The sequence below is a fragment of the Mesoplodon bidens genome (genome assembly GCF_964165515.1).
Source record: "Mesoplodon bidens genome assembly, chromosome: 2".
NCBI classification, from domain to species: domain Eukaryota; kingdom Metazoa; phylum Chordata; class Mammalia; order Artiodactyla; family Ziphiidae; genus Mesoplodon; species Mesoplodon bidens.
Genome location: NC_138177.1, coordinates 88,136,356 through 88,162,729, shown reverse-complemented (window position 1 = coordinate 88,162,729; position 26,374 = coordinate 88,136,356). Strand labels below are relative to the sequence as shown.

Sequence of the window (26,374 nt, the reverse complement as noted above, 5' to 3'; positions counted from 1 at the left end):
GTGTATTTCATTTTAAATGAGGTATATTGTGTTCACAAGGTTAGATACATGATCTCAATGCACTCAGCCCCCCTTATGTTAGGTAAATCAATTCATATTTTCAATATACTGTAAACATGTATTATTTACTTCTTCTGAAAAGTAAACTTATCTGTTAAAGTTTTGGATTCACAATTATAGATCTGTACCTGCTTGGGTGTGCTTCACATATTTTTCGTCCTGTCCCTGAGTTTGCTTTGCTCCAATCAGAATCTCTTGACATCAACATGGGAGCTGTTTTTACTCTTATGTGAAGCTACAATTTGAGATTACAGAAGCTGCTTGCATATGAATGCCTTCCTAGTTGCTCTCTACTTTTACTAGCTGCCTGTATTCTAACAGTTTGGAATTGGGAATTCTCTAGTTTGCAGATGTTTTAAATCTAGTTGCAAATATTTCTAGTCCTTTATGCTCCATGCTTTCACTCATAACAATTAGTAACAAATTACAGATTTAGCAGTAGAGTTCAAAAAATGCACAAAGATACAGGAAAAGTACACTTCTTTTATTAAAAGGCCAGAAGATAGCATGGTTCGTTATTGCCAGATTTCTGGGATGCATTAGGTGAACTTTATTTAACTATGACATGAGCTAATAAAGTTGGCTCAGTTATTTTTTTAAAGTTGGTATCAGAAGTCAGATTAATTCTTATGTAGTCTCTCATTTCTTGAGACTTTTTATATTGTTTATAATGGAAAGGTTAGGGAAACTTCCATTAATTTAAGTATTTACTAAACTAGAAGGAATGGAGAATATATCAGAATATGAATCAAATGTTTGCTTTGTTTTCTTATTTTGATTTATATATATATTAATTGTTTTCTCTCTCTACCCATTAAAGATTCCAGTGCTGAATATTCAAATGAAAATTTTTCCTGCGCTTTGTACTGTAGCAGGGACCATATTTTCCTGTACAAATTACTTCCGTGTAATCTTCACAGGTGGTGTTGGAAAAAATGGATCAACGATAGCAGTAAGTATTTCTTAAGATTTCCAATGATTGTGCTAGGACCTAGTTTTGTAGTCGCTTTGTTTTTCATTTGAATTGTTATTTGAATTAATTAAAATCATTGTTAATTGAGAGTTTCTACTTAGTCTTAAAGAAAAAAAACCCTGAAACTTCTCAGTTTTATTTACACATGTATACATTTATATGCTTATATTTGCGTATTTTTTGTACATGCAGACACACACTTTTATACACACACACACATATATATATATATATATATTTTTTTTTTTTTTTTTTTTTAAGTGCGATCTGCTTTGTAAAATGTCTGGCCTCTTAAGTAAAATCCGCAGTTTGTGCCTAACTAATCTATGCTGCTGCTTTTCCTTAGCTGTTCTGGTATTCAGTTATAAAAACTGCTGGCTCTCAGACACTGTGAGGTTCTTAGAAGTTCAAGTTGATCTGTCTTCCATCAAGCAAATCGGTATAGAATACCACTAACTCCTCACTTCTCTTTACTCTGTACAGGGAACAAGTGTCCTTTCTCCTTTTCTCCATATTGGATCAGTAATTACATTAGCTGCAATGATCTACAAGAAATCAGCAGTTCAGCTTTTTGAAAAGCATCCCTGTCTTTATATATTGACATTTGGTTTTGTATCTGCCAAAATCACCAATAAGCTTGTGGTAAGCACCAGAGTTTTTGTCTGTTTTCTTTTTAACTTTCATCTTATTTTGGTTTTATGGCCATAGTTTTCATAATTTCCTAAGCAGGTCTAGAGTTTGCTGTCCTCTAATCAAAATCTCTTGATGTCAATATGGGAGCCATTTTTACTCTTACGTGAAGCTACAATTTGAGATTACCAGAAGCTCCTTAAACCTCTACGACTCTTCTTTCTATCCACATTCTTCATTCTCATTCTTCATTCTCATTCTGTACACTCAAGGGTCTTTGTGAAAAGCATATTTAGAGGGACTTAGTTGGCATGGTATATACCTTCGGTGTATAGCTTTCACACCCACTTCGTGATGTTGTTTTAGTTTTGAAAATTCAACAGATATTGCTAAAGAATTCTTGAACTTGATATTTGATCACAATACTGATTTACTGTGTAGCTCACAATTGCTTTAATATAAAAATGCCTGCCTACATCACCGATTCTCTTTATTCATAGGTGGCACACATGACTAAAAGTGAAATGCATTTGCATGACACAGCATTCATAGGCCCAGCACTTTTGTTTCTGGACCAATATTTTAACAGCTTTATTGATGAATATATTGTACTTTGGATAGCCCTGGTAAGTTTTGGACTGTGTTCTATTTCATGATTTGGAGGTTACTTGTTTTCTTGTTTCAGTGGGCCAGTCCTGAGAGATAGATCATATAATTGTAATGATTTAGAATACTAGAAAACCACATTTATGGGCTTCGTGGGAGTTCCTCATGGCTTCATCTTTGAGTCATTTTTTGTATTATTCTTATTAGTCCTGGCTCATAAATTCCATATTTCTAACTGTAAAGCAGGAGTTGGCAGACTATAGCCTGTGGGCCAATGGCCAGTTTTTGTAAATAGTTTTATTGGAACACAGTCATGGCCATTCATTTATGTATTGTCTGTGGCTGTTTTCATGCTACAGTGGCAGAGTTGAGCAGTTGTGACAAAGAGAGTATGGTCCACAAAGCCTAAAATATTCATTAAGTTTGTTGCTCCTTGGTGTAAAGGAAAAATCTTTGAGGAAATTGAGTTGTTAAATTTTATGGAATTGAAGGTGAATTTCAAAAGAAGAGAAGAAAGAAGCCTCTCCTCTTGGCTTTTAGCTATCTTAGGGATGGCCTAAGCAGATTCCTGAGAATCTAATAGTGCCTTTCTCTATTTTTTTTTTCAGGTCTTCTCTTTCTTTGATTTGATTCGCTACTGTGTCAGTGTTTGCAATCAGATTGCGTCTCACCTGCACATACATGTCTTCAGAATCAAGGTCTCTACAGCTCATTCTAATCATCATTAATGATGTAATTGATGTTATAGGAAGCTCATGTTTTCTGCCCAAAAGAATCTGAACGTATTAAGAATGGGGTGGTTAAGAACAAATATAATTTATAATAACCAACGTTATATATAACTTTTATTCTTTGTTATTGGTAACACTCCTTAACTATCCCTGTGTGAGAATGGGAATGTCAAGTTCCATCCCGTAAATTGTACATGTTGTCAAACAGGGTTGGCCCAAGAAAGCATGCAAGAAAAAAATGCCATGTGTTTGTAATCATCCTGGATTCATAGTAAAATTGTCATGGGGAGCAGATCCCCAGTGGTCGAGATTTCTAATGTAGAATATTTGCAGGCCAAAAGATGGTTGCTTTATAATTTTAACAAATCTTTTAGTGACGTCCTTGTTTAGTATCTTCTCAAGCTTTCTTTACTGAGGAGCTCAGCTTGTGGCACAGATATATCTTGTGAGGTGGAACCTAGTGATAAAGATCTTGAATTTGGATTGAAAGGTTTCCTATCTTTACATTATTGAGGAAGTCATTTTTTTTATTGCTCAAGAAATGGTATCTCATGGGCTTGGGAAATCCTGTTAGCATGCATAATAATGTGGTAACTTTGTCGATCCATTTTATTTTTTTAAATAAATATATGATCTGAAAGCCAGTCTTCTTCTCAGTTTTATTCAGTGGAAAGATAAACTAAGTTTTAATGTTGTTTTTAAAATTTTTAAGCAAAATTTATTTCTATTCTTTAATAAATGAGGAAATTCAGTCAGCTACATCATCATTATGTGTCCTGTGACCTATTTTGTATAAAACTGTATAACTTAAAACACAGGAGTGCTATGTTCATTTTCCCTCTTGGTAGATTTTTTTGGTTGTGGCTGTCACCCTTGAGATTATAAATCTATTTTTCCCTTTGAGAAAACAGAATCATAATCTTAAAAGTCCAAAGGGGTTTAATAGTCACCTGGTCTAGGAATCTCAGACCCTTCCCCCAGATTTTTAATTAGAGACGCTTGGGCCTCTCGAGGCAATTATTGAAAATTTGCACTCTCCTTTTCTGGCTACTCAGTATCTGTACAACAGTTTGAAATGAAAACCAGGTATCCTCAGTAACTATAAACCGGATCTGTTTCCATTGTATATAGTTCAGTTGCTTGAATGAAGAGGGAGACAAGCAGAAAAGGTTTAAGCTATTGACTAAAATGAGGTATCTTATTAGTGATTTTTATTTATACCCTGTTTCCGTAATCATGGATACACAATAGCTGTGCTGCCTTGCCTGGCAACCAGAACTCTTCCTTGCACTTCTAATGATTTCATGAATTCCATGTAATCTTGATTAGCAATGACTGTGAAACCTTTCATTTCTTTACTAGAATATAGCAGGAAGGGGAAGTTTCTCACTGCCTTTGCTTGCTAGCAACTTCTCCAGCATCTGGAGTAGAGAAGTACACACAGAAAAATGCTAGGGCGGATCAAATGTTGCAAGCTAGGACAAAGGAAAAAGAAGGAGGGATAATTAAGTAAAGTTATGTCATTGTCTTATTATATTAGATAGACAGAGCAAATGTTAATTACCTACAGTGGAAATTGAGGTCTGGAGAAGCTAAATGGCATACCAGTGTCACAACAGTTACTCCTTTTCCAAATGGGGACTAGAATCTAGATCTTCTGAATCCTAATCCATTGTTCTCTCCTACACCACACTAGGTTTTAGTGGGCTGAAGCTACAGAGATTGTAGAATCTTTTTCAGCGTAAAGGAAATCTGGAAGACGTTCAGGTATTTGGTGTGTGCTTCCTTCAGCTCTAGATAACCATCGCATCATATCAAGGGTACGTTTATAGTAAACCTCAGCTGGTCCTAATTCTTCTTGTGATCATAGTATATATGATTTTGATACCTGGTTAGGTATCAAAATCATCTGAAGAATTTTTAAAACTACAGGTTCCCAGGTCCTATCTCTGGAGATACTTGGTAGGTTTGAGAGGGGGCCTCATATTTTCATAAGCTCACCAGGATTCCAGTCCTTCTTAAACCCTTTGAGTTACAACTAGGCTTAGGAACCACTGCCATAAACTACCTGAAAAGGTGCAATAACTCTTGGAAGCTGTGAAGAGTAGCATAGGTAGGGGTGTGGCATGTGGACGGTAGAACATGTACCACCTGCAGTAGGTCTCTGTGACCCTGAAATAAAATTATATTGGCTTTAACTTCAATTTGGTAACCCTAGTCCCCATCCCACCCTCCAACAACATTTGTGTTCTTTGTACAGAATGCAGGGGCCTCTGAGGGCCACACTCACATACACACATTAAAAAGATGGAATTTTTGAAAAACAAGATGCTCCTAAAAGTTTCCCATCCCTTACAGTGTTTAAACAGAAACCGTCCGTAGAGATACAGAGGGAAGATGGACCAGGTGACTACTAAACTCGTTTGGACTTCTAAGATTTTGATTCTCTTTTCTCAAAGAGAAAAAATGTCAATGCAGGGATCCCTCTACCTTTAGCTAAAGAGTTGAACTGGGCTTCTCAAAATATTGAAGTTGGAAGTAGGATGTCTAAAATGGAAAGTTCCAAACTGGAAGTGATGGGCAGACAGACCTATTGATGGAAACAATGTAGTGTTCTTCACTGGCTTCTGTCAACTGAAATTCCTACCCTCAAGTTACTCGACTGCAAATGCTTCACTCTGGCTATCAGCCTTTCCTCCCAGGATTCTGGAAAGCACACCGAACTAGAACCAAGAACTGCTGCCGTGTCCCCAGTGCTGTTGCTGCTTTTACCAGTATCCCTCACCCTTCCTATTAGAAGGCTCTGCTGACCCCTGTAATTCCACCACTCCAAACACAGTCCCAGAGTTCTGGGCACTACTGCCAGGTCCTCTACTTCTAGCGCAGTTTATTCTCACATCTATTGCCTTGTTTTCCTGGTTTTCTCTCCATAGTGGAAGCCAGAGATACACATTTAAAGAACAAGAAGATTTTCGTCTTTATTCTTATCCTCACATGTCCACAGACCTCTTCTTTTATGTGGAGAAACTGAGCCTTTGGGCCGCAACTGCTTTCTCTGTTGAGGATTTTGTAAGAGAGGTTCCTGGAAGAGGGCAGTTACAGCAACTTCTAAGACTCTACAACACCTCTACTACTGTTTCCTGCCCGGTGTCACCTCTGCAGGAAAGGCAGCTTTGTGCCCAGCTCTGTGAGCACAGAGGTCAGAGCCTTCCAAAGTCTTGAGAAAGCTGATTCCAGGGATCCCAAACTCAAGACACCAACTTGAAGCAAGACCTGGTTACCAGGACTAGGAAGAAGGCTGTGGATTCTGGGGGCTGAAAGCTTCACATCCTACCATGCTGGCAGGGTCCAAAGTCCACAACTGACCTATAGGTCTAGTCACTTCTGTTCACCACAGCTCTTATTTCAAAGTCTTTTCCTTTGGTTTCTTCTGTTTCTTCCGTTCCTCGTATTCAAGTATTTTCTGTTGGAAATAGCCTGTGGGTTCAGATACACGTGTTAGAGACATCTAATCTGGCCAGGCAGACTTAAGATGAGCTCAGGAGTGAGGGTCAGGAATATCCTCTCTGCTGCCCACGCTCCCTGACTACACCCACATTCCTGCCAGAATGCCCAAGCCCTCACAGGCCTTTGGAGATACAGGTATTTGATTTGGCCCCAGAGGGGGCCTAAAACAAATAATAATTAGTAGGAATTAGCTCCAGACTAAAACAGAGCATACGGCCTCCTGCTGGCTGATGAACAGAGCAACTTCTGCAAAGTATCAGCCCAGGAGGCATTTTCTTAGGCTTCAGGTTCTTTCCTTCCAGCCCCACTTGGTAAGATTACAGCTATTTTTGTGGGCCTCTAGAGAGAAATGCTCTTTCCTCCCCTCCTCTTCATCGTAGGGCCACACCTGACTTGGAGGAAGTGACCCTCTGGGCTTGGATTGATAGGGGCCTGTCACTGTATACCTGCAGGAGGGTTCTTGCTCTTCTCAGCTTCCTGGATGAAAAGGGAAAAGAGCTGTGTCTTCACAAACTTCTTCACAAATTGGCGGTTGGCCTTGGAGGTCAGAGCCTTATAGAAGGCCCGTTCTTGGAAGTGGCCTTGCCCATTTGCTTCCCGCTTGATGTAGGAAGCATAGTGGCCCACAGTCTTGACAAAGAACTGCACAAAAGGGCCTGAAACATGCTCATTGATTTGTTCAGAAGCTGCAGGGAACAGAGACCATCTCAGGACAGTGGAAGGATGAAACTACCCACTCTTACCTCCAGTGGCTTTCATTGCAAGCTGAAAGCTCTTGGAGAAGGGGTGAGGTAGGGTTCATAACTACTAATTGACTGATTAAAATGGGAGACTAGATACGGGTTCACCATTGCTTAGGAAGAATAAAATCTCATACTCGCCCTAGAATCAAGGCCTCTGGGACTAGCCCAGGACTGCTGAGTGAATTTGTTTTAGTTCTGGAAGGGCATTATTGGGAATCATGCCCTCAAGCTCTTAGGAGAAAGCCAAAATAAGAGGAGCCTAGGACTTACTCTGTGACCCCTTGATCCCCTGACCAAGAGATTCTAAGATGTCCTCCTGAAGCTTGGGTGGTAGGATGTCTTTTTCATCACCAACCTAGGAGACGACAGAGGCAGCTCAGAGGTTAAGCAGTCAGGGGGGAGGTGTGGAGTGAAGTGTTTGCAGAGAGTGTGAGGTGGGGATGAATTCTACACCCAACTCTTTCCCCCCAGATAATTGGCCACATAGAAGAGAAGCAACAGAAGCTTTGACTCTAAACACTAGCAAGTTTCTCTGTCCCTCTGGTACTTGGTTTATATCCTTGCCCTAAAGGCACTAACACCGACTGCCTTGTGAAGTCATCTGTCTTTGTCATGGGCTCCTTGAGAGAGGAGAGATCTTGTTAGCATGGATTCTCAACAAAAGTACTTAAAGTTTGTTAAAGTAAGTGGAACATCAATGAGACTAGAGCAATTGAATTGGTGGTGGGTGTGCAGGGGATCTGAACCCAGACACTTACTGATATTAAGAAGGTTCCTTCACAAAGATTCACCAACAGGACCTGAAAAAAACACAGAACAGCTTGATCTCTTCCCCTTTCTCCATTTCCGCCTGTGGTTGTAACTTTCAGCCCAAGTAGCAATAAAATCAGCACCTTCAGTTCTCATTTCCTGTCTGATGCTCTCCTTTCTCACCACCCACTCTTTCCTGGGAAAAGGGTGTGAGGGTGTAGGAAGCAGGAAACAGGAGAGAGCTAAGGAAAATGGGATATACGATATGGGTAAATCATAGCCAGTCACTCCCTTAATAAAACATTGATCATGGTAATAGCTTCTACATATGTAACATTTAGTACATGGCACACAAGGTGCTTTGCACATTTTATCTCATTTAATCTTCCCAATGCTCCTGTAGAGGCAGGTACTGTGCCTGTTTTGCAAACGAGGAAACAGACCCAAAGAAGCTAAGCTGCCTGAGGTGATACTGCTAACAAATAGGACAGTTTCCAAGCCGAGGTTGTGCTGTCGTTGGGACTGCGTCTTTCTCCCCACAGCTCTCCTTCAACTCCCTTCCCTCTGGTCAGCTTTAGGACAGGGATGGACATCTTTTGATTTTTTTAATGCTTATAACAACTTTATGTACAATTGCCTGGAGTTCCATTTTTAAAACTCCCACAGAGCTTTGGGCCTTCCAGCAGGAAACAGCAAAAGGAGGAAATGAGCCCAGGGTCAACAGGAAGAGGGAAGGAAAGGCAGTAACCTGTGTCTATAGGCTGCAGGTAGGACAAGCACAGGGCTGGAACTTGGGAGACTTGAGCTCTAGTATCAGCTCCATCATTGCCTGAGAGGCCTTCAGTCCAGACTAGAGATGACAAATAGGCATCCTGCTAGTTGGATTCCAACCTACAGATCTGTTTCTTTTTGCCTCAGAGAATTTTTAAATAATTGAATTAGTTTCCAATATTTAAATTGGAAAATTTCACATAAAATTTGGATTTGGGGCTTCTCCTGAAAAGTCAGGAGCTCTAACGCTGGTCCACATACAGATGGAACTGAGTTACAGCTGCCCCCTTTAGTTAAGGCCTGTGCTCAGCAGTTTGTCATAATCCCCCAAAGCCTGTGTTGGCCATTTAAATGCCTGCTGGCTCCCTCTTTTCAGTTTGTGACCCTTGGTCTCGACAGGTGAGTGAGTGATCCCTGCATGCTCCCTTCTCCCAAATAAAAAGAAAGAGAGGAACTGGGAAGTGTGCCAAGAGACCGAGCAAGCACTGTAATTATCCATCGTCAAGGGAGAAAAGTTGAACTAGTTCAGCCCTGAAACCACTTGTATACATAGTCTCAGATGTCTTCACTCAGGGCAGGCTGTTTACTTCGGGGGCTGGGAGGTAAGAGTGTGTGAAGAAATTTTTTGTGAAGTTGTTCCCAGAAGTCTTTCCAGTACTTGGAAAGACTGTCTGTCAAGCGATCCCTTCCAGAGAGTAGATGTGGGGAGTCAGGGAATCCCCCTCCCCTTCCCTGGCCCCTAGCCCTCTCCCTTCCTCACCCCCTGCCCATTTCATGGAGCAGCTGCCCAGGAATAAAATAGGCCAAGGCTCTTAGAGAGCAGGAACTGGAGTCTGAGTAGCCTTCGGGTGTCTTCCCGCCAGGCCAGTGGAGGAAGAGCCACAGCTTCCGAGGAGATGGGGCTGTAGCATCAGGAAGTTTCATAACTTCTGGGTATGGGGCATTTTAAGTCACTGCTAAACATGGGGCTGATACTCTGTCCCAGTTAGTCACAAGGCAAATACTGGCTCAAAGGGCATGTGTACTCAGCAGTCCTGAGGAGGGTTGAGCGGGCCAGCAAAGCAAGGAAGGAAAACAGAGCCTGCTTCTTTACCTCCCAGCGGCACTCTGTGGAAGAAAGACTTTGGTTCTATCTGTGCTAGATTCCATCCTTGCCTGTGTGGCCTCAGATAACTCAATTGAGTTCTCTGGACCTCAGATACTTCTTATGTAAATGGAGGAAGTCCTCCCACTAGGGTGGGTTGCAAGCCTTCAATAGCTTACTTCTAGGGCCTGCCTCTCCCCTTGGTAGGCCCTTTGTCTACACAGAGGGAGTCAGTGGTTAACCCCTGCAGACAAACCTAAGTAGCTCTTCTGGCTTGAAATTATAATCACGTGCTATCTCTTGAAAGTTCCTATTGACAACTCAAGCAAAGCACATGTTTTGAGTTGTTCTTCCAACACTGGAGATAGATTTATGTTATTAATGCCTACTTTCACCACTGAGCTTTCTGGTATATCTGGAGGCACTGCCAAGAAATAAGAAGCTGGCAGAGATCAAAGGGGATTTGGACCTATATCCTCATTAGCCAACTGAGTTCTGAGCCAATCAGAAAGATGACCCTTGCTACAAAAAAAAAAAAAAATCTCCATTTTTAAGGCTCATTGTTTGCAGGAAGGCTATGTCAGTTCACTTCTAAGCATCGTGAACAGCCCCCAGTGGTGTGTGTGTTGTATAGACCAGCTGTTGTATAGACCAGCTGTGCTCATCCATTCAGAAGAAAAATGGGACACCTGGGGCCTTCTCATTAGGACTAGCTGGCCTAGGACAGTTGGGTGAGCCCTGAATAAGCCACGTGCTGCCCCTTAAGCCCAGGGAAATCATTCAGGAGGAGGGAGCAGACACTTATTGAGTAGCAGCTATATGTCAGGCACCAGGCTAGGTGCTTTATGCAGATTTTTTTTAGGATCCCTTGGAACTGAACATTGTCATTCCGATATTCCAGATGAGGAAGCTCAGGCTTAAAGAGGTTAAACAACTTGCAGCAAAATCACCCAGCTGTTAGTAGCAGAGCTGGGATACGGATCCAGGTCTGCCTGGCTCCAAATCATGCCCTCTTCTTGCGGCATCATACCTCTTCCATGGGGCTCTCCATAACCTCCTGCCGAAAGCGCATTTGGACTCCAACCATGAAGGGAGTGGGGCAGCAGACAGTGGCCAGAAGGCTCTCGGGGACAACAGGGATGTAGGTGTGGGCCCAGCTGAAGGGGTAGAGCAGCGCCGCAGCAGCATGGATGCACTGAGACAGTGTGCTGGGGACAGGGCACAGAGAGTGAGAGTCAGAGGGGCCCCCTCCGCCTCCACCCCCAAGGACCCACCCCTGCAGCCCACCACTGACAGTAGCTGCTCATGCTGCCTGTAAAAGCAAGTCTGGGAGCCATGCCAGTCACAGAGCTTGTGACTACTTGTAGCTGGGAGGAAAGGTACAGAAACTGGGAGAGGCTGAGGCTCCTCTCATCAAGGATGGGGCCTCTATTTGATCCTTCTTTTCCCAGTTAGTCTTCTCAATTCACTTCCGGGGTGGGGGGGGTGTGTGCCGGGGGAGTGACTCTAAAGAGGGGAGGGAAGAAGAAATGGCTTCATTGTTCGAGTCCCTTCTCTGTGCTTACCACTGTGCTAAGGATGTGGATACCAGGAAGCATGAGACTGGCTCTGCTTTTAAGGAACTCAGTGTAGTTAAGGACACAAACGTGTAAACACTGGGGTGCGGCAGAGAGGTCAAGCCTGTTTCCTCCTTATGTCTCATCCTGAGTCTTTAACTCTCACAGCTCCCTCTGGTCACTTGTGGTTATTTCAAGTTACCAGGTTGGTGCCTGAGTTTGCTTGGGAAATTCCTGGATTCCAGGAACCTCTGACCAGCAATTCCTACCCGGAAAGTCCCACAGAAGTGGCTCCTCCACCCCACCCTTCCCAACGAAACATTCCCTGTGTAATTATTGCCTAAGTCACAACTCGGGCCCAGCTCCCCACAATCCCTCCCCCATTTGCCCCTCCAACACACACACACACAACCCCCCTTTCTGTCTTCTCTATTCTCCACTGGCTTTCATGGCTCTTCATTTCTCCAAATTACCCCAAGGCCAAAGCCAATCAAAACACAGATGCAGAAACCTTGTTTCAGCTCTTGGTATGGAGCTAGCACTTCCTGAGTTAGAAAGATGGAGTCTCTGAGAGTCTCGCCAAGGCTTAGGCTGACTGGAAGTCCCCTTCCTGCCTGAATTGCAGAGATCTGAAACACTCAGTGTAGGAAGGAAGTGGTGAGTGGTGGAGTCTCCCTGAAGAAAGTTAACGCCTGAGAGATGAGTCTTGCCGGCCTTTGCCCATGTCCAGGCCAGAGTCCCCTTCACTTCCTAAACACTGATCTTAGGGGGAAAAGGCCAGAATCCCAGCTCCAGCTGTGACAGAAACTTCTCAGTACCCTACAGGGCCGAGAGTGGAAGAGCTACTTCCAAAGCAAAAGATTACACCACTTTCCGCAAGGATTGGCCTACAACTGGTGCCTTTTTGGTTATCTGATTTTTACAGAATTTTCAACCCACAGACCCCCACTGCCTGCCCAAGCTTCCTTTCCTCTACAACCCATGACATTCACCTGGCCCTCTGGCCTAACATTTGGGTCCCTAATATCCTTTTCTTCTTCTTCCCTAAAAGATAAAACCAGGGTTGTCAGCCCAATATAAGCAGCTTTCTCCATCCCAAGACATAAATAGGTCAACCTTCTACTGTCTTACGATTTTTCTCCCTTCTCTATTCTGTCACACATCTCCCCATGTCTTTCTCAGACTTGAAGCCCCTAAGAGGTAGAGACCAAGACATGATATTATTCTGCTTCAACTATACACAGGGATATACTCAGCTATGAACTTATTATTAAGAAAAACAACTAGCACTTACCAGTGTGTGCCTGGCAGAGTGCTAGTTACCTAATGTGCATTACTTCATTTAATCCTTACCACACCCTTATGAAGTAGCTACAGATCTCCATTTTACAGATAAGGAGATCAGGACTTCCAGAAGTTAAGAACCTAACCTAAGGAACACCATGTAGCTAAAGGTAGAGGAAAAGAACTTGAACTTTGTTCTGCTGATTTCAATACCTGTGCTTTCTTTTCAAATGGGGATAATTCTACATTCCCTTAAGGTCTAGGACCATGTCTTCTTTGTCTGTATCTTCCTGATGCTTGGCATCTGGTAAACAGTTGACACACAATAAGTGTTTGTTGAATGAGTGAACAAATGGACAGATGACATGTGTTTGCCACTAAAGATAGTGTGCTTGACCTCCCTACCACTCTATGACTTCCTGCCCTGTCCTCCCTCAGCTTTTCAAGAGCAGAATCATGTCCACATCCACCCTAACTGGTCTCCTCCTGGGCTGTCACGGGAATACTTCATGGACTTCTCAGAGCTAAATCACAAACCTCCTTCAGGCTTAGGCAGTGATCAAGTTTGGACGTAGAAACAGGGAATTATAACAGCTATTTTCTAGGCTTAGTGCAGATCAAGGCAGGGTGGCAGGAGGGTGGGGAGCACACAGGTCCTACAGCCTGATTCCCTTAGAGAACCCTCCAGTCTATTCCCTGGAACCCAGGGATGCCAGTCAGTTCAGGTGACCCCGCTCAGTGGCTGGACCAACCTGAGACCTTCTGCCAGGAAGATGATTCTTCTCTCCAGCACTGCAGAGGCAAAGATCTGAAGAATCTGCTCAAAACTGAGACAGCGCAACAGAGAACTAAAATCCACGTGCTCTAGGTGGGAGTCAAGGGGCCGCGTCAGCGAAATGAACTGTGGGGAAATCAGAGAGAGGGGGAGTCACCACACTGAAAAATCACACAAACCCCAGAAAGCTGGGTCTCTACCAGCCTCCACCCTATCTTCCCCAAAGGAGTACATCTGACTGTGCCTCCCCACTGCTAAAAACCCACTCAGGGTTTCCCTACGCTCTGAGGATGACACTGATGTAATCCCCTACGTGGTCCACAAGGCCCGCCTCTCTCACCACCTGCCTCACCTTGCTTCCCCACATCAACTCCTTTCCGTTCCTTGAGCATGTCATGCTCTTTTTGCCGGAGGTTCTTCCCTCCCCTGGGTTGCCTTTCACCCTTTTTAAAAAAAATTAACTTATTAGTTTTTTATTGAAGTATAGTTGATTTACAATATTTTCTCTCTTCATTCTTATCCTCCTTTATGTCTCAGAGGCCTTCATTGGCCACCTAATGCAAGGTGACAACCTGTGTTTCTCATCATTTTCCCATGTAGCACCCTGTTTTCTTTTCATCACAATCATAAAATTTTTAATTATTTATTTGTGTGTTTACTTATTTAAGTCTTTAGACTTTTAGCTCCATGAAGTCAGGGACCACATTCATTTTATTTACCGCTTTGTGGCCAGAAAATAGTATAACTTGGTGCATAGCTAGCCTGCCACACTTATTTTTTGAATAAGTGAACAAGCCTAGCCCCTCCCCTTATTCTGATATGGGGAAGCAGAGGACACACAGATTACCCAGAGCAACAGGGCTCAGGACTGGAACTCTTAAAACAATGTTCTACTTGCTGCTTTGTCTGCTTAGTGTCTTAAAACAATAGCATCCCCACTGTGGCATGGGTGGGGACTCAGGGGTGGGGATGTGTGATAAGAAAAAGACAGGTGGAGGCTATAAGGTAGAGATATAGGACAGACACAGGAAGATAAGCGGGTAATGGGGAAAAGTGGCAGGTTGGTGGCTGGGGGCAAAGGCTATTCTAGTACCAGGAGCCTCAGCTTCCATGGTTTATTTATTATAAATAAAAGTCTTGGTGGCTTAAACGGTAGCTAGGTCCTTGTGAGCATCAGGTTGGGAGGATCAGAACATTGGGGTTTGACGTTCAGCTCTGCCACCAATAATTCGAGCCAAGCCCCAGTGCCTGCCTGGCTCAGTTTCTCGGCATGTTAACCTGGTGAATGGGAGCACCGTGACGAGAGGTGCCACAGGAACACGCACCCTGCAGTCAGGGAGGGTCTTGTCCATTTTGCTCACCCACCTCAGTGCCTGAGTCGGGGATGAAGCTCTTGAGGGTGACGGTCTTCCCAGGAGCAGGGAAGGCTGCCTCTCGGAGGCCCTGCATGAATGGGTAGATGACTGCCATGGAGATCTGATGCCTCTTTTCCACTTCATCCAGGATCTGTACGGAAGAGGACCACGGGAAACATGACTCCAAGGGATGCTCCCAGGCTGGTAGCTGAGACCTCATGTGTGCGGCTGATCCAGCCAATCCTTAACTGGTTCTTTCCTCCCTGGCAGAAGCCAGTCTGCTGTTTATCTCCTGTACAAGACCTGCTTTTGCTCCTAGCCTTCTTCTTTTCATCTTCTCTCTCCCGATCCATATTCCTTCCTTCTCCTAACATCAGCACGAGCTACCTTCCCCAGGAAGTCATTCTAGAGTAAACTCGTCATCCCTGATGGTACCATGTTCATTTGTGCTAGATGGAGTGGGAGACGAGAAGCTGGGCCTCTTGGGTGCCACTCTGCCCTCCAACTTCCACCAGAGACTCCCCAGGTCCAGGGATGGCCTTCATCCACAGAACCCTGCACAGATGAACCATCCACCCAAGCCAAGGCTGATGGAGTATATTACCTTCATCCTTCAAGGGGCCTGCCTGGGGCAGAGCACACCGATGCCCTTTTCTGGCCACTAAGACATGCCGCGTCCATTCGGAAGGACTCCTCTCTGATCCCAGCTCGGGTGTACTAGCACTCAAATTAGCTCCAGCGGAAGTCCTGGAGACCTCAACTTCCCCCTCTACCCTGGAAGGAGTCAGAGGGAGTCCCCCAAGCCCCACTGTATAATTGTCTTTTTATCTGTTTGGTATTCTATCTTCTTCATGTATCATGTCATCTGAGCCTCACACCAACCCGTGAGATAGGAAGGTGAGGAATCATTACATGCATTTGACAGATGAGGAACTGGAACTCCCAATTCCTAACCTGGAGCTCTACCCATGTCCCTCTCCAGCTGCATTCTTACCTGACTAGACGGGGAGCAGTGGGCTTTCTGCAGGGGAGACAGTCCTCTAGCTTCAGTTCCTACTTTTCCCTAAAGCCAAGTCAAGCCCAATCACCTCTCTGCCTGAATCTCCCCAGGGTGCCTCGCCTGACCCCGGCTGTGGGGGAGGAGCACAGGGAGCATGGGCAGGGCAGGCAGCCAGGCGGAACTGGAGGCTGAACAGGCCCAACAGGCCCCGAGGAATCCCATTCCACCCCTACCTTGGAGAACAAGCCGAAGCAGCCAATGCAGCTGATGATGCAGTACACCCTGGGAAGGCGAGGACCACGGCCGGCGGGCTAGGGAGGGACGGACAGGCTCCTTCAGTGCTGTAGCCTCCCCAGGGCCTCTACACAACTGGGGCTGATGGGGCACAGAGCTGGTGGCTGGGGCTGGGGGATCCATGGTGAATGGTGGGCTGGAGGGAGAAAGACCTGGCTGTGCAGAGGTCCCACTCATGGGAGAGGCAGCAGGGAGGCCAGAATGGTCACCGAAAGCCAAATAAAATGGCCTTGAGGGGGCTGGTTGGCTCAAGGGCGAACACTGCCTGCATCGGCACCAACACTATCAGGGGTGGGCAAAGAGGGAGCAAGTGTGTTGTACAGACAAGGAAAAAGAGAGAGAGGAGAGCGCTATGAAAGTGACTTGAGAGCCCAAGGACTGAGCCTCGTTGTCCAAATCCCAGGCCAGGCTGTGGGAGGCAGGGGCCAAGTCAACGAGGCCTGGATAGAGAGGGCAGGGAGCGGGTTAGAATGAAGCCTCCCCCCGAGCTGGGGAGAGTAGAGACCAAAGCATGGCAGCAAAGGTGCCCTGGGTGGGTGAGGAGGGGCGTGTGTCCCCATTCTTGTGAGGTGGCACAGGGCACTAACATGGCAGCAGGTACTGGGCTGTGCTCTCTCTACAGCCACCTCTGCCAGGGAGCCTTGGCTTTTGCAACTGAGGCTTGAGCAAACCCAGCTGTGGAGCAGAACAGGATGCAGAGAGGAGGGGGCAGTTCTGAGCTGCACAAACCAAGAGGCGCCTGCAGTATCCAATCTTCCTGCTGCCATCCACGTTGGTCAGAACGAACGAGAAGGTCTCCCTGAGGAAGAGCAGACAAGACCTGGTTTTCATTTGCTCACTAGGTTCTTTTTCTTCCTTAAGATTTACTTGTGATTTATTTATTTATTTTTGGCTGCATCGTATCTTCGTTGCGGCATGCAGGCTCTTCGTTGTGGTGAGAGGGCTTCTCTCTAGTTGTGGCGTGCAGGTTTTCTCTCTCTAGCTGTGGCACGCAGGCTCCAGGGTGCGTGGTCTCCGTAGTTGTGGTGCGAAGGTTCCAGAGCACGCGGGCTCTAGTTGAGGCATGCGAGCTCAGTAGTTGTGTCTCGGGCTTAGTTGCCCTGCGACATGTGGGATCTTAGTTCCCTGACCAGGGACCAAACCCGTGTCCCCTTCATTGTGAGGCGGATTCTTTACCATTGGACCACCAGGGAAGTCCCTGCTCACTACATTCTAAAGCAGGAAGGCAGCCAGCATCAGAGCAGGGCTGAGGGGGGTGAGGAGGGTAAAGGGGGAGCTGCTGATTAATCCTGAGAGTAACCGTAACATCAGTAATTTATTTAAAGTGCTTATTGGTGTCAAGCTCTAAATGTATCATCACATTTAGTTCTCAAAACAACCCTTTGAGGTAGGTTCAATCACTATTCCCACTTTAAAAATAAAGGAATTGAGACTCTGAGGGAGTGCTTCTCATCCAAGCTCATTCAACTCATAAGTGGTAAAGCCAAAATTTGAGCTCAGGCAGTCAAATTCCAGGACTCACGGTGTAAAGGGCTCTGTCATATAAGGGACTCCTTAGAGGCCAAAGGACGTCTTCTAAGTCCATCTTCTGCCAGAGGCATTCAAAACACAGTGACTAGCTCCTAGGACAAGTGAAAGAGCCTCGCCCTTCTGTTAGAAGGGACTGCTTAACCTGGTTACCTGAGCTCTCTTGCCTCGAGGCAAGATGTTTAGAAATGAATCAACTCCAGCCCCTCCTCATCAGGAAGGAAGCTGGTGAGAAATCCAGTTGAGGGGGGTGCAGCAACCACGTGGTTCGCCCTTCTCCTCCAATCCCAGATTCCCCCGTCCCAGGGCCGAGCGATTACCTGGGATACTCAGTGAGTGGGGCCCACTCATTCCCATCTGGGAAGCAAAACAAGGGGATGGCTCCGAGCAGCCGTTCCTCCTCCTCCTGTTGTCCCCGAAGCAAGTTCTCTCGCTACAAGGAATGGGAAAAGAGACAGGTGAATGTGGAGGTAGGAGCAGGTGGAGAGGGCTTGGGGGCTGGCGGGCTACTCTGTGCCCATCACTGCACAGAGGCTGCGTTCTGGGTCTGGCTGGAAGAACCCCAAGGCTGAAACAGCCCCTCCTGGCCAAGTCTACATGAACCAGAGTTGGACTTCAGTATCCTAAGGATCTACATAGTCAGGAAGGGGGCCAGGACCATGCTGAATGCAGAAAGGCCCAGAGACCTCCCGGCTTCCTGGGAGGACCACATCAGAGAGATACCGCATCTGAGAAGAGAAGCGGCCAGCTCAGTAGCCTCACTGTCAGGGTTAATGAGAAAGATGCCCTAACCCCACCCCTTCACCCGCTTCGGGACCAGACAAGAAGGAGCCTGATGCTTGGGCTGTGGCCACCAGCTAGGTGCCTGCCCCACCCTTTCCCTCCCACCCACCCCAGGGAGGGGATTCCTGCAAGGACCTCTGGCAGAAGGTAAGCCTCTCTACAGAGAAGGGTGGCAGAGCATAGAATTTGGAAGAATGAGGAGGTCCCCCAAACGGCAGAAGAACTAGCCTAGTTTCCCAGCTAGGGAGCCTAGGTCAGTTCGTTACAGAGGCCAGACCTAGATTCTGCGGGTGATAAGAGAAAACAGGGCTGGGCCTGAAGGAAACAGGAGCAGTGAGCTCAGGGCAGCTCCAGACGAGCCCCGCGGGGTGGGGGGTTGGGGGTGGGGAGACGGCATCCCCGGGGGGTTGGGGGTGGGGAGACGGCATCCCCCCCTCGGCCATCGCCTCTCAAACACCCGAATCCTCTGTCCCCCATTCCCCCTTCCTTCAATCCTTACCTTAGGGAACTGGTAGGTGATTGTGGGCTCATAATCATCCCCCGAAGGCTTTTTTTTGAGAGAAACCACGAGGAGGTATTCAAAGAAGTGCTGCCCTCCGGCAAAGTTGGGTAGACAGTGCTCCTGGGCCCTTTCTGGTTCCTTTACAACTTCCCCCAGATTATCCTGGGGAGGTCCTGAAACCAAGACACCAGGGCCCATTGGTATCTCATTGATCCAGGCCCTGAGTGGAGGATGTGAGGCTCCAGCATCTTCGGCACCTCTAGGCCGTCATACCCACACAGAGGTCCCAGGAGCCTGCCCAGCACCTCAGGTCCCGGCACGGGATCAGAGCCAACTGGGCAGTTTCCGTGCCTACCTGGGAGATTTGGAACCACGGGGGCGGGGGCAAGAGGAGCAAAGAAGTCACTGATTCGGAAGCCAAGGAAATATACTGGGGAGGTCACCTGGGAGGCCCAAGGCCCCAGGGTAGCAGAAACTCTGCCTAAGTGAAACAGTACACCCCGAGTTGACTTGGACTCAAGAAATAGGAACAGGCCAAGAGCCACGTGACTGTGACCACACCAACCCCCGCAGAGTGTATGACCAGCTCTAAAAACCAACAGGGGAAACCTCCTGGCCCGGTCACATGGGGAACCAGGGGGAGGATGAGATATAAAAGAAAGAAGAAAAAGAAGTATTTCAAGGAAGAAACAGCCCGATCGAAGAGGGCCACCCTGGAAAAAAAGAAGTAGCTAATCCAGTCCAGACCTGCTCCGTGTCGAGGCAGCCAGCTGTGGAAGTGCCTGAGTATCCCGCCTACCACTTGTCTTTCCATCTTCTTGGGCCTGTAAGGCATGGAGTGCTTCCCTTTCCTCTAACAGACTGGCTACAGAAAGCCTGAGAAAGCGGCTGCCGTTTCAGTCTCCAGCCACAACTCTATGAAGCCAAGCCACGTGCTGTCTTCCAAATAGGGGAGAGCAGTTTCCATCCTATGCACCCAATGGTTGAGCAAGAAGGCTGTGTGACAGGACCCAGAAAGGCAGCAAGACGCCCGCACTGACAGAGGCAGCATCCTGGCACTGCAGCTCAGACCTCAGCTCCTCCCAAGAGCCCCAGGGTGTGGTGAGAGAAAAGGTCATAGGCAAACACCTCCAGAGCCCAGCTGCTTCTGGGCTAAGGGCTTTTAATTCTGGGCTGAAGGTTGTGCAATGGGTTTATTTACAACCCCTTGACAGTGAAGAATGCCTTGCCAGCCCCAGGACAGGGATTTTATATCTCCATAATTGATTCCTGACCTTTCACTTCTTAACTCAGTCAATGGCAGCAGATAACCCCTGCACGGCCCCCTGCTGCACTCTGGGACTTCCAGGACTTCAAGGCTGCAAGCAAGGGCACGGGACCAAAAACTCCTCACAGCAAGGTTGCCCCTGCCTCCCCTGATTAAAATCAATAGACTTGACCTCATTCATTATCTAAGTGGAGAAATTGTTCTAGCAAGAGGAATTCCTGGATATCAACATGAACCTAAAAGCTTCCTCTCCTGGTCGTGAAATAAAGAGCAAAGTCCATCTTTGGGTTGGAGAGTTCCTGATATCTCAGCACGATCTACAATGGTGCATCTTTCATTCCCTGCAATATGTCCTATGGCAAACTTGTCTCACTGGGACCTGTTCCAGGGCTCCAGCAAAGAATCTCTCCTCCCAGGTAGGAAGCACTGACTTAGGACAGTCTCCCTGGCCTACAGTAGGGGACTGGTTGCATCAGCAGCCTGAGGGGCACTCAGTGGAGTGGAAAGCATCTGGGTGATCTCCACCCCCCCCCACTCCTGCTCCGTCTTTTTTCCTGGTTTGTCCAGGTCAACAGTTCTGCACAAGCTAAGAGCAGAGCAGCTGGGCCCTGGGGCTCCAGTGGTGCTGTGTCTGGAGGCTGGGGAAGAGAGACAGAATAGCAGTAAATCACCTGGGATTCTCACGTAAACCCTTGAGTGTGTAAATGCACCTGGTAAGAGAGAAGGACTTTTGCCAGGAGGCTGCCCCTAAGAGGAGCTAGGAGGCAAAAGGGTTTGGTGCCAGTGTCTGCCACTCCTGCAAAGAATTAATAGACCTCTGGAAGAAAGTGTGGTGCTGAAATAGGGGACACAGCTGCTTGCTCTTAATAGCTCCAGACCTGGCTTCTGTGGACTAGTAAAAGCCAGTACTCAGTGGCCCAGCCATGACTCCTGGGGAGATCAAGGATCACAGTAAATAAGAATGTTTCAATCACTGTAGGGACTTCCCTGGTGGCGCAGTGGTTAAGAATCCGCTTGCCAATGCAGGGGACATGGGTTCGAGCCCTGGTCCGGGAAGATCCCACATGCTGCGGAGCAACTAAGCCTGTGCACCACAACTACTGAAGCCTATGTGCCTAGAGCCCATGCTCCGCAACAAGAGAAGCCACCGCAATGAGAAGCCTGCGCTCCGCCATGAAGAGTAACCCCCACTCGCTTGCCTGCAACTAGAGAAAGCCTGTGTGCAGCAACAAAGACCCAATGCATCCAGGAAAAAAAAAAAAAAAAAGGAATGTTACATTCACTGCAATGGTGAGAACAGTGACCTGGAACACTCGAATCTGTCACCACACCTTATCTGCAACCTGCACAGACTGGCTGCACAATCCTCGCCACCAATCTGAGAAACAAGCATCTCCGGATACAGATGGGGAAACTGAGGCACAGAGTAATTCAGGGACTATTTGGGGAATACAACAGAATCTGTTGGGGGTGGGAATGATGAGAGTTTCATGTTCATGCTCCTGCCTTCTGGATGCAGTGCACACCAAACATCCCACAAATGTGGATGCCTCCTGTTTTCAAAAGACCTTGAGAAGCACAATCTTTTCCCTGGGCATTCCAGAACCTCAGGAAATGATTTCTTTCCCTAAATCCTTCGGGTTGCATTTTCAGCCCATTTCTTCCTGCTTTATCAGAAGAGCCAAGAGAACAGCAAAACTCACAATCGCAAACAAAAGAAGTTACCGGACTTTGGGGCTGAGGACCAAGAAATCCAGAAAAAAGTCTCCCCCCTTTCAAAGGGGGTTATCAACAGAAGAGAAAACCTCCGTCAAACACACATTTAACATGGGTCTTCGCATTTAATCCCCAGTGCCCTAGAAAGGAATTATTATCCTGAATTTTCAGTTTAGGAGGGAGACGCCCTTTCTAGGGAAGTCAGGAGTTGGTTACACTTGTTCCTCCACCAGGAAGCGCCTCCCACAGCCCTCTGACAAAAGTCCCAGAACCAGCTGGAATATAGGTGAAGGGACTTTCTGGAACCTTGATCTGGAAAGCTGGCCCTTCCTCTTCTAGCTCAGCTGCTCTCGACCCAGGACCACCACCACTGCCAACCCTCCCATCAGGATGATTTACATCCATGCGTGTGTATACACACACACACACACACACACATCCTCCTACCACACAGTTGCCTTGGGGCCAAAAGGGCAAAAGAGGGAGGGGGAACTTCCGGGAAAGGTGGAGGATAGTGTGGAAGGTAAAGAAGACACACTCTCCTGCCCAGTAGGTGCCAGACCTCAGGACAGGTAATACTGGCTGTACATCTTACAGTCCCTCATTGTCATCAGACACAGTCATCAGCCCTGTTTTGGGAACAACTGAATGTTTCCTCTGGGCTGCAGGGAGCAGATCCCTTCCATTCACACAGGCTTCTGAGGGTCGAGGGAGACCAGGAAAGACCAAGCCAGTGCTCTCCAGAGAAAAGAGGCCACCAGCCCCACCCTGCATCTGCCCATGGTCTCTGACCTCTCCGCCTCAGTACAGGTGGAATGACCAGATAGATACTGGAAACCTGTGCTCAGGGAGAACAGCGAGGGCTAGGGGTTGGGGACAGGGGTAATGGCAGAAAGAGCACTGATTCCCCCCTCCCAGGTCTCCCCAGCTCTGGGGCCTGGAGTAAGAGGGGGTCTCACTCAATCTTTTGACCACCAATGTTAGAAGGGGTGGACTGTCTTGGTATGACCTCTGCTTACTTTCCAATCGGTTCCCTTCTTCTCAGAAGGTGGGACCTCTGGACAAAGTATCTAAGGGTTGTGGCTGCTCAGCCATCGGACTGGTCAGTGGTAGGCAGCAATAAATATTTGTTGAATGAATGACAAAAAGAATGAATGAATTCCTAATCCCCTTCCTTCCAAAGCCCAGCGCCCCTGCTGAGAAGAAAGGAAACGAATATTGACTTCTAATTTAATCCCTACATCCCTGTACGGGAGGAATCATTCTTCCTTCTGTAATGGGGGACCAAGGGATAAGGGAGGCTTGCCTTGTCGGCTTCGCACACTCTAAGGAAGCAGCTGAGCAGGCTCTATCCCAGCTCTGCTGGAGGCCACACTCTCCAGAGCTCCTCGCCGCCCCTGGAGGAGGGAGGGGGGTGACGTCGCAGAGGAAGGGCAGTGCTGTGGCCGGCGGCTGCGTGCGGGGCAAAGTCGCGGGCTCCCACGAGTGGAGTCCGGGGGCGGGGAGGCGGGGCAGCGCGGGGAGGCGGGCGGCCGGGGGCTGAGGATGTGTCTCTCGGGCGGGCGCCGCGGCCCGGGAGCTGCAGGCACCCTGCGGTTGCCCCACAAACTTCCTGGCTGGTAGGACACGTGGCCCCGGGGCCCCACAACGGTTTCCTTTGGCTGGCGACCTCCCCTTTGCCCCTGCTGGCTTGGCTTCTCCTCTGACCTCCGACCCCTTCCCCACCAGCCCGTTTCTACCTCTACCTGCGCCCTTTCTCTCCAGCTCACCTGACCCCTGCCCAGCACCCCCGGAATGCCCCTCAGACTGCTCCCCGATGGACCGCGACCCTTCGCACCGCCCTGCCTTGGCCCTTCGTCCCCGTGACCTCCTGTCCTGGCCCGCGGTCCCCCCGCTGTGCCCGCGCCCTCGCCCCCGCCCCGGCGCGCCCCGGCCCGGCACTAACCCCCACGGCCGCGCTTCAGTCTCAGGCTGGCTCGGAGGCGGCGGCCGAGCCCATCCATGGCCCCTGGAGCACCCGGCGCCCGCTCCCAGGTCCGCGCCGGCCCCGCCCCCCAATGCGCGACCTCGGCTGGCAGACACTTTCACTTTTCCGCGGGGGAGAGGCAGAGGGGGACGAGCTGGGACGCGGCGGCACACCTTCCGGACTCCGACCCAACCCCCGGCGCACCTGGGCGGGCCCGCTCTTCTCTGGGCGCTGGGCAGGGCTGCGTGGGGTGACAGAGGGCGCTCAACGCGCGTCCGGGAGGGGCGGTGCCACCTGGCTCCCACCCTCTGTGGGGCGTCCCGGGAAGCTTGATTTTCCGAGCCCCGCGTTCCGCAAATGCTCGGGGTCGCCACGAAGTCACCCTCTGCCTCCGCGGCAAGCGCGGGGAGGGCCCGCCCGGTGGGCATCCCTACACTTTCCAGGTGGCTCGGAGACTTATCCCAGAAGGAGACAGTTTTCAGAGTCGGCACACCTTTCCAACCTCTCCACTTCGCCCCCTGCAACTGCGTTAGCCTCTGGCCATTTCCAGATCTCTTGCTATATTTGTCCTTCTCCTCCGTGGGGCCCGTGTCCCTGCGTTGCTCTTTTCCCTATTCCACTCGCCCAACGAAGGGACCTGGGCCCTGTGGGCTCTTGAGGAGGGACTGGAGATTCAGCTTAGGGCCTTGACCCTGCCTTCCATCCAGCCTGCTCTTGGGCAGTTCAGCAAAATGAGAGTAATCCCTGCCCTGCCACCCTGCAAAGACGTGAAAGTCAAGGATTAGAAAGCTCTTTGTAAACTCTTATGTGATACAAATTTAAGGGCTGATGATAATAATGATGACAATAGTGATGACGACAGTTGCAGCTAGCCACACTCCCCTTCTTCTAATCCCAAATCCCGTTAGAGCCATTCAACTTTTCCTCTGCCCTTCTCACCTTCATTGGCTTCCTTACACTCCCAAATTTCTAGCTTCCTTTGTCAGAAATAAAAATTTGCATTTGATAAGCCCCTCTTGCTCCTGGGGGATCTGCCCTGGCTCCCCTCTGCCTCCCAGGACCTGTAGGGTGGAAAGGATAGAGGAAGTGCAGAGTCCGTCTGAAATTTCTCCATTCACAGAGGTTTTAGCCTCTGTTTCAGGTATGGGTGGCAGAGGGAAGAAGACACTGTGGCAGAAATATGTCTAGGATCTATAGAAATGACCCTCAGACCTACAGCCCCCTTCCTCTCCCATGCATGGCCTCCAGGCGACTCTTCTGTCACAGACTATGGGTGAGCAAGGGTGAGGAATCCAGCCCTGGTATTAAACTGTCTAGTCTTAGCCCAGAGGTTCTAAAAGTTGCCTCTACTCTGGGCCTATGCAATTTTGTACTTAATTACACAGTCTGTTTCTGTTCCCTATTCTCTGTGAATTTCCACACACGAGGACACATCTCTTTCTCAAGTACCTTCTCTTGGCTCTGCATTCATGTCTTCTGCATCTCCGTGTAAGTATAGTAGTTGTTCATGATAAACTTGTCCCACTGGTTGCACATAATTGTGCCTTAACTTTCCCAACCTATTTTGTGGTGGCCTTAACCAAACTATTTCCTTCCTGTAAAAACAGATGAAGAAATATGTGTATAGGTACAGCAAAAAGATACGTACAAGACTGTTCATGTTGAATCTTGTTTGAAATAGCCTCAAACTGTAAATAACCTCAAACGTCCATAAACAGTGACATGGATGAGTTGCAGCATATTCTTACAGTGGAGTACTATACAGCAGTAGGAGTGAATAAACCATGACGGCATGCAATAGCATGGCTACACCATACAAATATAATGTTGAGCAAGACAGTCAGACACAAAAGAGGACATAATGTAAGTTTCCATTTATGTAAAGTTAAAAACAAGCAAAACCAATATATGGAATGAGAAGTCAGGATGATGCTACGTTAGGGAGGAGGGAGGAAGTAATGATTGGGAGAACACCATAGGGCTTCTGGGGTGCTCGTAGTGTCCTACTTCTTTCTTTCTTTCTTTCTTTCTTTAATTCACATCAAGCCATTTACTTTCATTTATCTGTCACTTTTATTAAAGGATTCCATGATGATGTATGTTTCTTAAAGTTTAGGTGTGAATCAAAATGAGCCCTTGTATTTAAAACTATATACAATACATCTTTTAGATGGTTTATTGTCCACCTTTGATTATGAACTATTACAATGAAAATGAAAAATTGGGCAACATTGGTACAAGCTGTGGCTTTCGCATGCCTTACCTTGCTTCTTTTTATCCCTGTCTTCTTTTCACTTATTTGATGTTTTCTGCCTCAGCACGACCATTTCAGTTGGTGATACTGTGATAGTGAAGTTATTTGCCAGTTGGAAATATAAACCTTGCTCCCATCACAATTTGTTTCACTGCCGAAGGGCTTAATAATTTCTCTCCACCCAACTTTTTCTGTCTGTGGCAACCAAGGTAGTATTATGAGAAATTCTCGCATGAATAA

General features: G+C 47.6%; 2 protein-coding genes across 10 annotated transcripts in view; one reads left to right on the top strand and one right to left on the bottom strand.

The window, feature by feature from the left end:
- The window catches only part of CEPT1 (choline/ethanolamine phosphotransferase 1), a gene marked incomplete at its 5' end in the record, with an annotated part of 36,709 nt that extends 33,065 nt beyond the window's left edge, over window positions 1–3,644 (top strand). For all 5 annotated transcript variants that reach the window (XM_081225560.1, XM_081225564.1, XM_081225561.1 and 2 more), the window contains 4 exons: window positions 881–1,012; window positions 1,517–1,675; window positions 2,164–2,289; window positions 2,878–3,644. In XM_081225560.1, the coding sequence (XP_081081686.1) occupies window positions 881–1,012; window positions 1,517–1,675; window positions 2,164–2,289; window positions 2,878–2,997 (537 nt within the window). In that variant the 3' untranslated portion in view covers window positions 2,998–3,644. The remainder of the gene's footprint in view (window positions 1–880; window positions 1,013–1,516; window positions 1,676–2,163; window positions 2,290–2,877) is intronic.
- Window positions 3,645–5,952: 2,308 nt separating this feature from the next.
- Window positions 5,953–23,920, bottom strand: DENND2D (DENN domain containing 2D). 5 transcript variants are annotated; one of them, XM_081225663.1, is made up of 12 exons: window positions 23,860–23,920; window positions 18,929–19,104; window positions 17,967–18,079; window positions 16,849–16,918; window positions 16,059–16,136; window positions 14,836–14,976; window positions 13,448–13,596; window positions 10,886–11,063; window positions 8,009–8,050; window positions 7,521–7,605; window positions 6,954–7,193; window positions 5,953–6,477 (listed from the first exon to the last, which is right to left on the bottom strand). In XM_081225663.1, the coding sequence occupies exons 1-12, from the start codon at window positions 23,915–23,917 to the stop codon at window positions 6,401–6,403; spliced, it is 1,407 nt and encodes a 468-aa protein (XP_081081789.1). In that variant the 5' UTR covers window positions 23,918–23,920; the 3' UTR covers window positions 5,953–6,400. The 5 variants fall into 5 exon arrangements, with proteins under 5 accessions (XP_081081789.1, XP_081081788.1, XP_081081790.1 ...); XM_081225662.1 differs by lacking the exon at window positions 23,860–23,920 and adding an exon at window positions 19,679–19,959; XM_081225664.1 differs by lacking the exons at window positions 6,954–7,193; window positions 23,860–23,920 and adding an exon at window positions 19,679–19,959.
- Window positions 23,921–26,374: the final 2,454 nt, after the last annotated feature.